General features: G+C 42.3%; 1 protein-coding gene and 1 pseudogene across 2 annotated transcripts in view; both read right to left on the minus strand.

Moving 5' to 3' along the window:
- Window positions 1-16024, minus strand: part of Cdc42se2 (CDC42 small effector 2) — a 38197-nt gene that overhangs the window by 2513 nt on the left and 19660 nt on the right. For both annotated transcript variants that reach the window (XM_021241840.2, XM_087194604.1), the window contains 2 exons: window positions 4907-5008; window positions 113-240 (listed from right to left, as the gene is read on the minus strand). In XM_021241840.2, coding sequence (XP_021097499.1) covers window positions 139-240; window positions 4907-5008 — 204 coding nt within the window. In that variant the 3' untranslated portion in view covers window positions 113-138. The remainder of the gene's footprint in view (window positions 1-112; window positions 241-4906; window positions 5009-16024) is intronic.
- Window positions 684-823, minus strand: LOC147823022 (U2 spliceosomal RNA; annotated as a pseudogene).

Below are 16024 nucleotides of genomic sequence, written 5' to 3' on the forward strand. Positions count from 1 at the left end.
GTGTATCCTGTCATAAGACTCGGGCGAAAGTCTCCCCTCCACCCCCAGGGCAGTGGCCGCCTCTGCCCCGCGCCCCGCCTCCCCGCAGGCTCGGGGCGGTGCCCGCACTCACTGGGAGCCCGGCCGGCCAGCCCGGGGCTACCCCGCCTTGGTGTCCACCAGCTGCAGCTGCACGTTGGCTGCCAGCCCGCCCCCGCCGTAGCCGCCCTTGGACTGCATTTGGTTCTGAATGGAGCTGACCTGGAACAGAACAAACAAGTCAGATGTCACAAGTCGCATGCAGGCAATGGAATGGTGCTTTTTCCAGAAGGTACTTTTACAGACAGAAATATCGAGTTTTTTTAATAGACTTCGAATTTTTGTTTGTAAGGGCAAAGTACAAGTCTAGTGAATGGAAGATTTTTTGCAACAATTTCCTCCCCTATACTTCTCGGTTAAGTCAGTTGGGTAACGTACGAGGCACTTGGAAACACTTTTGAATAGTGAGAAAAAGGAAAAAGCCCACAAGTCAACTCAGCTTTACTTTCCGTGATCTCAAGTGTCTTGTCCTGCACAGCCCTCACACGTGTGACCACCTCGGGTAAGGACTCCAAAGCAAGAAAACAGGCACGGACGGCCTTGGACCAGCCAGAGAAACCTCAGTCCATGTGGTCCAACACAGTACAGGAGCCTAAGGGGCCACGAATGGATCATTTTTTGTTTTGTTTTTTGTGGTACCGGGGATCAAACTGTGGCGCCACTGAGCTAAATCCATGGCGATAATTTTTTAAACTGGTAAGAACAGATACTACACTTACTCTTAGCCAAAAGGCTGAGGAATGATAATTTTTTAATATAACTGGGTGAACTACTTTGGTTGAGGCAATAATCTCTCCTAACCACCTTGTAGGGCTATTGTCTGATAGATCCTAAGATATTCAAGTGCTGGGTATTGTTCTTCTCTGTGGAAACACACACACAGTCCTTTGCAAACTGAAATGACTCTAGTTTATCACTGCTGTCCCAATCCTAGTTCAGGTGAGAGACTGAGCACAGAGAATAGCTGGCACCAGACGGCTGGTGACAGGGGCACGGCAGGAAGAGTCCGAGGCCCCGCGGGCCACCGTACCACTCGGCGGCGGCAGCTTGGGGCCACACTCCCCCTCCCCGGAGACAAAGCCTGCCTGTGAAGTGTTTTTCCACTGGCCACCCTGAGCCAACATGTTCACAGAAGGTAACAAGACTTGCTAAGCTATGGCAGATTCAAATATGCCAGTAGAATAGCAATAGATGAAATTATGCAAGTAAAAAGGTACCTCTTACACATTTTACTGATCTGGAAATTTTACTTAGGTGGAAGAGCTTACTCTATTTTTTCTTTTTTGTATCAGAGATCGAACTCAGGTCCTTGTGCTTGCAAGGCAGGCGGCGGAACCACTGAGCTAAATCCCCGGCCCTGAAGAGCTTACTCTAATATCACATAACAAGGTGTAACTAGAGTATATTCATATTCATCAAATGACTAAAACTAGAAAAACAAATTTACAGCCTATTTTTTAAGGCCTCCAAGTAAACTTGCTCAGTTAATCCAGCTTGAGTGGCTTTGGCCACCATATGTTAATCTTCGTTCATTATCTGCCAGACACAGTAACTAACACACCTGTGTGGCACACACGTGGATCCCACCCTGATACCAAGTAATTTTTCACCTGCCACAGCATCTTAGCTTTTATAGATATTTTGGCTTTTCAGACAGGGTCTCGCTGTGTAGCCCAGGCTGGCCTCAAATTCACAATGATCTTCCTGCCTCAGCCTCCTTAGGGCTGCGATTACAGGCGTGCACCACACGTGGCTGGGCCTATTTTTAAGAATCAGCTTTCTATTCAATACTGTGCATTCACAATCTACAAAAGAAAAATTAATTCTTCCAAAGGCAATTCTGCAATTTAAAACTAAAGGATGTGGATTCTCGGGCTGGGGATTTAGCTCAGTGGTTCCGCCGCCTGCCTCACAAGCGCAAGGTCCCAAGTTCAATCCCCAGTACCAAAAAAAGAAAAAAAAGAGGATGTGGATTCTCAGTAAGCAGCCTGTCAGTACCGAGACTGAATGAATCATTGTGACAGGAATATTCAGTAACATAACCCATTGTATTCAAATACTGAAAGGGTCACAGAGCTCTTTTCTGGCAAGAGCTGCCTGGGTGATGGGGCGCAGCCCAGTGGCAGAGCCTGTGCCTGGCTCATCCCCCAGGACTGGGGGAGGGAACTCTGGGAGGAAGCAAGTGGTAGGAAGGGGTCACCCAACCATTCACTAACACGGCGTAGGCAAAAGCGTAGGCAAATGCATCCAGCCGTGTGTGTGATGCCCACTTCTCTACTCTCAGACTGAGGTGCAAGGCTTTCCGTGGGAAAGCAGCATACGAGGGAGGTTTTTGTCTTCTATCGCTGAGAGGAAAACAGAATCTCTCTCAGTCAGGTGTACACAAATGAGAACCGCCAATGCTGCTTTGAGGAAAGATCTTCCTACAAGCCGAGAACTCAGTGTTCTGGGGCTGGGATCACCTCAGAGACAGCCACTGCATGCACGCACTGTCTACAGGAAATCTAAGGAGCCGTGACCCTGCTCCAAGTTGACAGCAGACCCACAAGCCGCACCATGCGTTCCAGCCACCTTGGCTTACAGCAAGCCAGAGTTAAATGTGTTGATGACAGGGTCATCTTGGGAGGCAAAATGCCAGGGAGGAATCTTACAGGAAACCTCTAAATACGCATAAACCAGATTTAAAAAGTTAACAAATACCATGAACTAAAATTTTTAAAACAAATTTTTTTAAAAGACAGTGTCTCACTATATAGTTCAGGCTGGCTCTGGACTCGCTTATGCAGCCCAGGCTAACCTCAAATTTGCATAATCCTCCTGCCTCAGCCTCCTGCGTTCTGGAATTACATGTGTGTGCCAGCATGCCCATATACTAAACTTTAATTCTTCCTATGAAATGCTACATTTGTAAAAATCTGAAGGGGTAAGGACATTTGTTGGTGAGAAAGAAATTAGTATTCATCATATAATAAATATGAAACCGCTCATTCTAATCTATGATAACTATGTCGGTAAAGTACTAGGGTCCCCTTTGTTCTCCCACTCCACACTGATCAGGGAAGCAAAGCTGACTCTTTCAACAGCAAGGCATTACCCCTGCATCTCCACAAAAGCAGTTCAGTGAAACAATACTTTTCCTACAGATCTGAAGCAAACTTTCCACTCCGGAAGCTACAGATGCCCCTCCTAAAGTTTGCATGCCTAGTGACTGAGGGACAAGCGGGCCTGCTGTGCCCAGGACACTCATCCCCGCGCTCTGGCACCATCTCTCAATCTGAACTGAGCACTTATAAAGCCTCGCTGGCTCTCTGGGGTCATCTAGACACCTGTTTCCTTTTTTTTTTTGGTACTGGGGAATCAAACTCGGGACCTTGCGCTTGTGAGGCAGGCAGCAGAACCACTGAGCTAAATCCCCGGCCCAAAACCTGTGTACTTTGGCCTTGTTGAAAACAGGCCCTTGGACTCCACAGCCTGCTTAGGGGCAAGCAAAACCGCACCTTACTCGGTGCAGCTTCTCTCTATTGCCTGCCTCCTGTTTTCTCTTAGATGAAAATTAAAGAATACAAAAGCCTCTATAAAAGACAGCAAAAAAGATTTCTGTTTCTGGTTCTTCATACCACATATGACAAATTTTTTGCTGCCTTGCCCAACAGGGGTATGTGCATGAGAACTTACATTCTAATATCAGGTAAAAGCTGTTATTTTATAAAGTAAATGCAATAAAAATGTTTGCAAAAGTAATCGAACCTGAGATTTAAAAAGCAGCCAACAGCATGGTGATGCAGGCCTGTAATGCCAGTCACTGGGAAGCTGAGGCAGGAGAATTACGTAAGTTCGAGCCCAACCTGACCAATTTAGGGTTTCAAAATATTAAAAAACAACAGCCACCTGGAGCTGTAGAAGCAGAGCTCTCGCTTAGCGTGTCTGAGGTTTACTGGTTCAGTGGGAGGGGGCACAACGAGAGAAACAGATTTTAGACACAAGTGGGGGCCCAGCCTCCAAGTCCTTTCGTTGGGAGCCTGAGAACCATGGGTCACTAACGCCCACTCAACTCGAATCCTTTACAGTATTCAGGAATAAGGCAGAAACAAATACCTAACTTTGCAAGTTAAAGAAGAGATTCATTCTCACTGATTTTCTCACCCACCACGGCGGTGATGGTTCAGCTTGAGACACCTGGACCGGGAGGTGCACTCTGGGGGCTGGCCAGGTCGGGAGGGTGACCTAGGCCCTACCTGGCCCCTTCCTCTCTGGCCCTGCCCCTTCTCCCCTTCCTGACTGCATGAGGCAGGAGGCTTTGCTGTGTCAGGCCTTCGCCATGGTGTTTCTGTCCGGGAACCAGCAGAAACTGTTAACCAAATACGGCTCTGAAGTTGTGTGTGTCAGGAATTTTGTCCCAGCAATGGGAAGGTGGCCAAAGAAATAGTCATTGCTCAGGGCCAGGGATTTAGCTCAGTGGTGCCACCGCCTGCCTCAAAAGCACAAGGTCCCAAGTTCGATACCCGGTACCAAAAAAAAATAAATAGTCATTGCTCAGTATCTGGGGCACTGGTGTTGGGACCCCAGGGGTGACAATATCCCCAGATGCTTAAGTCGCTTACACAGAATGGTGCTATATTTGCATATAACCTACACTCACGCTGTTACTTAAACCACCGCTCCATTTCTTTTGGGGTACCATGTACACAGCTGATGTACTGGTTCAGCCCACAGATGAACACAGTCGACTGTATTTCTACTCTGTCTACAAATTCACTTGGCATAGTGTTATCAAAAGTTCATCTGACCCGTCCAAGGCCCTGTGTTCGTGTTCCACCAACATACTTACTGAATTCATTCCACTGAACAAGTCTCCTGACCCGACATGAGCTGTGTGTACAAAGTTTGTTGGCTCTCCGATCATACTGCGGTCAATTCGTCGCCGCCTTTTCTAAAACATGAAGAATAACATTAAGAAAAGTTATTAACAAAAATTTATTCTGACGGGTTCTTACACCTATGGATAGGTAACTTTAGTAATGAATTTGCCAATAACACAAAAATGCCTTAGACCATCAAAATTACCTCTTAGGAAATCCCCAAGAGCAGTCTATACACAAAATAGGATCAGCAGAGCAAAATAATTATTATTATTTATAATTTAATGATATCAGGGCCAGGGATTTAGCTCAGTGGTGCCACCGTCTGCCTCACAAGCCCAAGGTCCCGAGTTCAATCCCCGGTACCAAAAAAAAACAACAACAAAAAAACTTAATGACTGATATCAGTCAGGCTTTGGTCATCCACATAGTTGCATAAGCACATGTTTTGTTCATGCCAGATGGGTATCATGAATGGTATAACAAGATCTGAGGGAGGCACCTCTCATACACTGGCCTGAAAACCCATTCACACTTTTACATTTCATTCTTTTCTTTTCTTTTTTTTTTTTTTTCTTGGTACCGGGGATCGAACTCGGGTCCTTGCGCTTGCACAGCAGGTGGCGAAACCACTGAGCTAAATCCCCAGCCCTCTTTTCTTTTTTTTTTGGTACTGGGGATTAAACTCAGGACCTTGCGCTTGCACAGCAGGCGGTGAAACTGCTGAGCTAAATCCCCAGCCCCTAACACTGTAGTTTTAAACACTGCTTCACAGCTTTCTTCACTGATAAATTGATTATATTTTGATGGTTTTTACTTAGATTATACTCAACTACCTTATCACACTGGAATGAATCTGTCCATTCACCTGTCCTGCCTGGACAGAGCAGGACTTGGGCATAGTCTAGTCACTGTTTTCTGGTCTTTTCTGGCTGGGAATGAAACCCTGTCTGAACCCAGGATTGCAGGCTGGGACTTACTGACTCTTAATATTTTGCCAACCACTTCTTCCTGGGTGCTGGACCGTGTTTTCCACAAGCCAGCATGTTTGCTCCCACCAGCATGCCCACCGTCCCTCATGAGAGGCAAGCACTTCCCTGGCCTGCTGCTCACCCACGTCTCCCAGCGTTATCTCAGCACTGTCCCGAGCTTTCCTGGTCCCCTGGCTCTGGGGCTCTCACAGGGAAGGCCGTCCGCATGGATGGATCACTGCTGAAACCCCGGCTCGCTCACCTTTCCCCACCGGCTGCTTGCCGCAAACCAAGGCAAGTTACAAACTTGGATTAAGCAGCCTTTGAACATAATAATGTCTCATGTGCTGAAACAGCATGTACATAATAAATCCTAGAACTTTACCAAGACACTCCCGTGTGAGCCCTACAGAGCTCATGCACACATCGTAGAAGTCACTTTTTATTACTTCACGGTTGGATTTTTATTGTTGTATATGAGAGGCCCAAAAGCTTGGTGCTTTATCTTTAAAATATGCATGTCTTCCACCTCCGAGTTCAGCAGTGAGATGGGTATCTTCAGATCTGTTAGGTTTTCCTTCTAGTAATTCTGCATATCACCTTGTGACCTCCCTCTCTAAAACCAGGTTTTCTGTATCACGGCAAAACAAATTTTCTTATTATTTCTTTCATTCTGCTCCGTGTGTTCCTTCTTGTTATTTCCGAAGCTCCTACAATGTGGACCCGTGAATGTGTCCACTATAGCTGTTGAAGTGTCTTATATTTTTAAGTTCTCTACAATGTCACTGTTTTGGAAAGTAACACCATGTGGTCCCTCCCCTCCGAGAATCTATACTGTTCTAAAAGACTACAGGTATGTTAGACTTGCAGGCCAATACAACCTCCACCCTAACTGCTCAGCGCTGCCACTGTAAGGTGAAAGCAGCAGGTCAGCACAGAGGCAACTGTGTGTAGCCTGGACAGTGTATTTACAGGGCAGATGGGCCTGCCAGTCAGTCTGCTGATCCCAGCTTTACATCACTAGCTCTTCAGTTAGAACACTTCACTGTATTTTTTAATTTTTAAGATCTGTATTATGGGTTTTCATTTTTTCTCCTTAACTCCTTACTAGTCCAATTATTTAAGGGATGGCCAAGACTTGCCTAGTTTTCATTAATTTTTTTAACAGGAAATATAAAAATGACAATCTTATCAAATTTATTCAATAACGTTTCTGTGTATGGTGCATTTTAAAACATTCAATACACAACACAACATTACAATCTGGACAGTATCTAGTCTCTGAATTCTCACTGGATTATTGTCTGTCATTGAAAAACACATTACACTGTCATGTTGACCTTTTCTTCTGTGAGGGGCATAATTTCAATAAAATGTCTGCCCACTAAATGGACATGTTGGCTGATGGTTTTGCTATACCATATTTCTCAATTATTTGGTCTATTAGACCTACATTGTAAATAACTTTTAAACCCCCTAGTTTTGAATAAATAACAAACGACTTCCACATTGTTTGGTCCAGAAAGTACATAAATATTTTATACTAATATTCTTTTCCTCACTTTTTGATGACAGGATAGCTCGTTAAATGTTGGTCGACTGTCAACACCACCCACAGAATCATTATGATCACTGACCTCTATGGGAATATTTTTAGTTTCATTTTTTCTGTCCCATTCGATCACTTCTCTGTTATGAAGAGTTGACAGTAAGGAGACACCTTTTTTATCTTTCCATATTATAACAGACTTTTCCTCTCTCCTATGCTAACATTTCTCCCTTTTTCAGATTTTTCTTTTGCAGATCTTTGGCACTTCCTTCCTGCTCAGTCTCAGTGTCCCAAATGTGCCCCAAATGTGCCCCGTTGTGCATTGTAAAAGAGTATCACTGAGTTCTGGAGAAGTATCAGACATACCTAATATACTTAGATGAGAATTTTTATAGACTGTAGCACAAAATTATAGGTTGTTTTTCACAAATCAAATAAACACTAGTAAAAGAAAATAACCACAACTTACTAGATTTCACTAGAAACAAATATCAAAGGCAAATACAACATTCTAAATTTAAAAGTATGTGAAAAACAGTTGATGTACAACAAATAGACATGTAAGTGCATCTAATGCAAACAATCAGCCGGCTGAAATGCCATCTGCCCAAGCAACGCTCGGGTAGTGATGCCCAGGGGAAACTGTCAAGTGGTTAAAATGCTTGACTGGGTTTCCCCTTGGCACAGGGCAACAGAGGAGCCCCAGTGGACCAATGAATGGGGCCAATGCCCAGGGAGAGAAAGTAAGCAGGGAGGGTCAGCAGCTCCAGGGAGAAACAACCACCAGGGCAGTGCTGCCCCAAGAAAAGCCCGTGGCTACTGTAACCTGAAGAAACAGGGTGGAGTTTCATTCCAAAAGTGACTCCTACCAAAGGGCAGGCTAGAGTTGGAGAAGAAATGCAGTGTAGCACCCACCATATTTGAGAAAAATTAATTGGGAACCATTTTGGCTAAGGGGTTAGTAACACTGATCCACAGATCAATTATAGAACAACAGTGACTTGGTGAAAGACAGCCACAACAGTCAGTCATGGAGAGGGTACAGGCTAAACACAGAGCCCTGCGAGTTCAAGCCCAGGCCAGGAAAGACGGTCCTCCCCCTCCGTGTGAGAGGCTACGTGGGGTGTGTGCTTACATAGGTGGCTGGGTCTACAAGTGCTGGCATAAAGTCCAGCTGCATACATCCAACACCGAGACCAGTGGTCTGCCTGCCTTCTGGACCACCACGGCAAGGACTTGTCTCGGCTTAGACAATAGCCAGAGTACATAGTGCATGGACAGAGAGGCCTCTGGAACAGGGCAGGCACCTTGCAACCCATGGGTCATAAAGCAAAGGGTCCAAGACTACACACCCTAGAAAGAAGTAGAGGAATTTTTTTGTCTGGATTCATCTCTTCCCCTCATTGAATTTTTGGGAGCTGACATTTTTCCTTCGAATTTTTGTTTCTTGTTCTTTTTTTTAATTTTGATTTTTTTCTTGATTGTTCTTTTCTGTTACTCTAATTCTATTTTACTCCTTAAGGGGATCTATATTTTTTTTTGGTCCCGGGGATTGAACTCAGGTCCTTGCAACTTGCACAGCAGGCGCCAAAACCACTGAGCTAAATCCCTGGCCCCTTAATGGGATCTTTTATTTCACTTTTCTCTCTGTCTTTGCTTTCTTTATTTTTTAAGTTTTACTTTTTCTATACTCCCAACTCCCACCACCCCTCCATTTTCACTAGTATAACCATTAAGATTTCTTAATCATAAGCTAATTCTATGCTAGTACTGTTGAATTCTTTTCTACTGTTAGTGGAGGTATGGTTGTTGCATTTAGTAGATATTTACGTCCATATTTGCTTTGTCTAAGTGTTTATACTATCATCATGGAACACTTTTCTATGGTTGGGATGGTACATTATTGGTTCTGATGATGCGTCATGGCTTCTATCTAGATGTCCTCCCAAAGCCTCATGCACTCATAGAGGGGCCTCTTCTGAGGTGGCTGGGTCTAGGGTGTATGAATATCAATTAAGGTGTGATAACTGGATCTGCCCACTGATTGGTTTGGCATTATCCCGGATGTGGGTAAGAGGAAGCCCTACCCTGGCTGTGGGTGGCACAAATCAACAGGCTTATAGCCTGAATGGAATATAAGGGGAAAAGAAGGCAGGCAAGCTTGCTGTCTCCTGCCTGCTCTGCCACAGACTGTTTCTCCTGTGCCGTGCCCCTCTGTCAAAGCCACCCTGCCTTGGAGCCAGCTGACTATGGACTGAAACTTCTACAAACTGGGAGCTTGTGAGCTGAAATAAACCTTTCTCCTTTAATTTGTGGGTGTCAAGTATTTCGTCTCAGCAATGAGAAAAGTGAATAAGACAATATGTCAATATCCAGTTTCTCTTTGACACTCTTACTGCTGCTGATTTTGCTGCCACTGCCAAGGTGGCACACTTGCTGCTATTAATTGGCTTCCTCTATATGCCAGTACCTGGACTGCCTTTGTGTCATTAACAACACTGCAGTCCATCCCTGAAGAACTGGATGCTGGGCCAATTATACTGCATCCACCCCTCCAAATTAACACATTCCTGTCAGCCTGAACCACTTGGTGGTACAAGAATGACCATCCCAATGGGCAGCTTGAACCACTGGTGGTTAGTTATTTAACATCACATGATGGAATTCAAATCAGAGCTGCTCAGCAGTGAGACACACAAATTATGGCCCCATCATGTATGTGTTAACGGGGGTGGTCCGATTGTGGGACAGAGGCAAAGACCTGTACCTAAGTTAGCTATGCCCAAAGTGCATCACTGAAAACCAGATACTAATGAAACAGGTCTCCATACTAGCAAGACTCCGCTATAATTAACCCATAAATCCAACCCTCCACCAATTGAAACATGAGAAGACAAGGCAACAAAATGGCTCCAAAAGACTCCTACCCACTCCCAAAGCTGATCCACGGGGCATCAATGTGGAGGAAATCAAAAGTCAAACACCTGAATTATACAAAATGATAAAAAAAAAGTCCCAGAGCAATAAGGTGCTCACTGAGCTCAATGATGATATAACAGATAATGAACTTCATAAATAAAATGATCAGTGAGCTTACAAAAGACACTAATAAAAAGCTAGCTGAGCTAAACAAAATGATACAAAACACGAAAGATCAGTTTGGCAAAGAATGAGAGTCCATGAAAAGGGACCAAACAGAAATCTCAGACCTAAAAAATTCTATTTTAAGTATGGGCAGCAGAACCGACCAGTGTGAGGACAGAGTGTCAGACCTGGAAGGTAGGACTGTTCCAGGTTACCACGGATACTCAGAGAGCTTAAAACCAACAAGAGAACATGGAAAATGGATCCAACAGCTGCTAGATGACGCAAAGCCGCCTAAGATCAAGTGGAATTTAGTGAAAAATCACAAGACAGCACAAATGGCATTAAAAAACCTACTTACGGAAATAATAGCATAAAATTTTCAACACACGGGGAAACAATTTAACATACAGATAAGTGAGGCATATAGAACCCCAAATAGTCACAACCGGAAAAGAACTTCTCCATGACGTCACAGTCAAAACCCCAGAAGTCCAACACAAAGACGGACTCTTAAAAGCTGTTACAGAAAAAGTGATGAATCACTTATAAAGGTAAAGCCATTAAGGGTTACAGCAGACTTCTCAACACAGAGTAAAATCTTTCAAGTCCTAAAAAAAACAACTTCCAACCCAGACTAATATTAATGAGCACTAAGCTAGCTCTCCAAAGAATCAACGTTATCTGACAAAGAAACAAGCCAAAAATGTCCAAAAAGTCTAATGAAATGAATACACACAAGGTAGGGTCCAGTTGGTGGGGGGGGATCACCTGGGCAACAGGAAAATACAGTAATGCAATGAAAGGGAGAAGTTATTGCTGTTCAGGAATAGTTCTTAATGTGAATGGTCTCAACTTCCCATTAAACAGACATAGATTGCCAGGTTCAATAAAAAAAAAAACCAAAACCCTAGGGCTGGGGGGAACCCAATGATATACTATTGCTATATACAAGAAAAAGATTTAATCAAAAAATAAATTCATAGACTAAAGCTCAAAGAATGGAAAACAATATTCCATGCAATGAAAACCCAAAAACAAGCAGTAGTTATCCTATTTTCAGACACAGTGGGTTTCAAGCCAAAATTGATCAGAAGAAGCAAAGAAAGTCACTACATATTAGTTAAGGGAACAATTTAACAGGAGGAGATAACAATTATAAACATATGCACTCAACACCCGCACACCCAACTTCATAAAACAAAAGCTATTGGGCATAAAAGAGCAGATAAAGGGCCGGGGATTTACCTCAGTGGTTTCACTGCCTGCTGTGCGGGCACAAGGACCCGAGTTCGATCTCCAGTACCAAAAAAAAAAAAAACAAAGACCAGATAATCATCAACACATGTATAGCAGGGGACCTCAATACCCCACTGTCACAAATAGATCAACTAGACCCCCCAAAAAAAAGAAAGAAAAAGAAATATCAGACTTGAACCAAACTTTAATGAACAAATGGACTATACAGATATCACTGGTGTTCCACCAGCATATGGAACTTTCTCCAAAATGCATGCTTAAATGCAAAAGAATCAAAATTATCCCATGTATATTACCAGATTACACCACAATGAAAGTAGCAATCAATGGCAATGGAAACCATACAAATTATGCAAATATATGGTGATTAAATAATACATTCTTTTTTTTTTTTTTTTTTTTGGTACCGGGGATCAAACTTGGGTCCTTGCACTTGCGAGGCAGGCGATAGAACCACTGGGCTAAATCCCCGGCCCGAATAATACATTCTTGATTAGTACCTAGAATCAAATGATAATTCCAGTACCACATACTAAATCCTATAGGATACAATGAAAGTGTTAAGAGGGAAATTTATAACTGTGAATGCCCACAGCAGAAGAACAGATCAAGCCCAAATAAATAACCTAGCAATGCACCTCCTATTCCCCAAAATACAAGGACAATCCAAAACCAAAGGTAGTACAAGGAAGATAATTATAAAGATCAGAAGAAATTAATGAAATTGAGACCCAAAAAAAATCCCCAAAATTCAATTAATCAAAGAGCTGGTTCTCTGACATAAACAAAACAGACAAGCCCAATCTGACCAAAAAAAAGGACTCAAATCAATGCAATTATAAATAAAAAAGCCAAAAATCACAATAAATACCACCAAAGTCCAGAAGATTGTACTTCAAACATCTGTACTCTAGGGCCGGGGATTTAGCTCAGTGGTTCCACCCGGTGCCTCACAGGCGCAATGACCCGAGTTTGATCCCCAGTACCCCACCCCCCCCAAAAATCTGTACTCTAATAAACTGTAGAATTCAGAAAAAACAGATTCCTATATACAAATGAATTACCAAGACTGAACCAAGAAAATATAAAAACATTGAATAACCCAATAATGGGCAATGAAACTGAAGCAGTAATAAAAAACCCACCAACTAAGAAAAGCCCTGGACCTGATGGATTCACCGCTGAATTCTACAAGGACACCAAGGAGGATTAACACCAATTCTCCTCAAACTCTTCAATGAAACTGAAAAAGGAGAAGTACTCCCCAAAGTCATTCCTGGAACACAGAAGTAAGTACCCTCTTTTTAAAACCAGACAAGCACCTAACTGAAAAGGACAACTACAGGCCAATCTCTTTAATGAACACAGACACAAAAATCTGCCACATGTTTCTGGCAACAGAATGCAACAAATCATCAAAAAGATCATGTATCATGAGCAAGCAGGTTTTGCCCCAGGGATTAAGGATGGTTTCACATAAACAAATGGATAAATATACCACATAAACAGAAGCTAAGGCAAAAATCACAGGATCACCTCAAGTGACTCAGAAAAAAGCTAACAAAATGCATCATCCATTCATATTAAAAGCCCTGAAGAAAACCAGTACCGAAGGACCTTTCCTCAAATTGATAAAAATCATATATAATAAACTTATTGCCAATATTGTATTGAATGGGAGAAAAGTGATACTTTCCCTCTAAAATCAAGAACAAGACAAGAATAAACACTATCACCACTCCTGTTCAATATGGTACTTGAAACATTAGCCAGAGCAATCCAGCAAGAAAAATAAACAAAAGGGATATAAACAGGAAAGGAAGCAGTCAAATTATCACTATTTATGATGACATGATCCTCTACATAGAAGATCCAAAAAATTTCTACCAAAAGACTCTGAGGATTGATATCCAAATTGAGTAGTACAGCAAGACACAAAATCAGCACATAAAAATCAATAGTGTGTCTGTACACCAATAATGAACCCGCTGAGAGAAGTTAGAAAATCAGTATCATTCACAATAGCATCAAGAAAAATTAAATACAGTGGTATCTCGGTTTATGAACTTAATTTGTTTACGATTTTTAGGAAGATGGCTGTGGTCATGTTTGTCATCTGATGCAGAGTTTGCGAACGGAAGCAAAATTTTGGCGAGGGGGGTTTTGTATGCAAACCATACGTGAATGCTTCTGTTTACAAACAGAAGCATTCATGAACTGAGACGGTACTGTACTTAAGAATGAACGTAACCAAGGAAGTAAAAGACATCTAGAACAAACACTACAGTACTCTGAAAAAGGACCTGAAGAGGACTCCAAAAATGAAAAGATGTCCCATTTCTGGATAGATCTAGAGCCAATATTGTCAAAATAGCCATCATCTCAAAACTGATGTACGGATTTAATTTGGTCTCAATCAAAATACCAATAACATTCCTCATAGTACTTGACAAAACAATTCTAAAATTTATATAAAACTGTAAGAGATCCAGAATAGCAAAAGCAAACCTGAACTTCAAGTTGTATTACAAAGCTACAGTGATAAAAAAAAAAAAAAAAGAGCATGGTACTGGCATAGAAACATGTGGATCAGGGGAACAGAATACAGGATCCAAAAAACACAAACCCAGCATCCAGAAGCAATCCCAGGCACATTCGGCTATCTTTAACACACGCTGGGGGAAAGATAGCTTCTTTAACAAATGGTGCTGGGAAAAACCAGCTGTCCATATTCAGGGCATGAATCTAGGCCCGTATTTCTCACAATATAATAAACTAAAATCAAAACAGATTCATGATGGGACAGTAATTCATGTCTGGCTGCCAGGTGGCTTGAACCCCCAGTGGTACAACCAGCCTGATGGTACAGTCATGCATGTGCCACCAGTGGTTCAAGCCAGTGGGAACCTGTTAAAAGCAAAGCAAAAATGTTGGGCTGGGGATCTGGCTCAGTGGCACTCCGCCTGCCTCACAAGCCCGAGGTTCTGAGTTCGATTCCCAGTACCAAAAAAAAAAGTGTTAAAACAGAAATATTTTTTGCTAGAAGATAAAATAGATAAAACTCTTGGAAGACAGAGGCATAGGCAAGTACTTCTGAATAGAACCCCAGCTGCACAAGAAATAACATCAAGAATCCACAGTTTTATATCAAATTAAAGATTCTGCACAGCAAAGGAAACAACCAAGACAGTGAAGATACGAAGTGAAAAAAACCTCTGCCAGCTATTCCTCGGACAGAGTAATATTTAAGATATATAAGGAACTCAAAAATTAGACCCCCCCCCAAATAAAAGACCCAATGAAAACAATGGGCAACTGAAATGGATGACACTTCTCAGAAGAAGTCATGAAAACATATTCAGTATCTTTGGCCATTAGAAAAAAATGCAAATTAAAACAACACTGAGATTCCATCTTACTACAGAAAGAATAGCTACCATCAAGAAATTAAATAATAATGAATGCTGAAGAGGCTGTGGGAGAAAAAGGAACCCCTATACCTTGTAGGTGGAAACGTAAGCTAACACAACCATTATGGAAATCGGAATGGAGACTCCTCAAAAAACTAAAAATAATTCCATTGAGGCAGCTATTCCCCTTCTAGGCATACTCCCAAAAGAGTTAAAGGCAACATTATTATAGTCATACAGTACACCCATACCAATGTTTATGGCAGTACAACATAATAGCCAAGGCTTGGAAGCAGCCTGTATGTCCATCAACAGATGAATGGAAAAAGAAAGTGTGGCATTTATACACAAAGGAGTACTAAGGATAAATGAGTCATCTGTAGGAAAATGGAGGCACCTTGAGACCATAATGTCAGTGAAATGAATCAGATACACAAGCTTAAATATCACATGGTTTCTCTTACATGAGAAAGCCGAAGTATAAGATAGCTAATAGGAAATAGGGAGACAGAGCTTTTGCACAAGGGAAGAGGACCAATAGCTGGAAAGGGAAGGGGATGAACAAAGAAATGCATGTACCAACTCCCCAAGAGGAATGTAATCCATGTACTGCAAACATATGCTAATAAAAAATAAAAATTAAAAAATACTTGACTATATACAAACTATAGTCTTAGAGACTAATGTTAATATATATAATTAATGTTACACACTACGGAACAAAATACTCTTTCTCCAGATTTAGTTAACTGCTGGTAAAAAATGTAATGTGTCTTCTGGGACCCTGCTCCATAGGGTCATACACAAGCTTCA

The sequence above is a fragment of the Heterocephalus glaber genome, unplaced genomic scaffold (assembly GCF_053883595.1).
Source record: "Heterocephalus glaber isolate CG9 unplaced genomic scaffold, H.glaber_assembly_v1.0 deba00001606, whole genome shotgun sequence".
Classification (NCBI taxonomy): Eukaryota; Metazoa; Chordata; class Mammalia; order Rodentia; family Bathyergidae; genus Heterocephalus; species Heterocephalus glaber.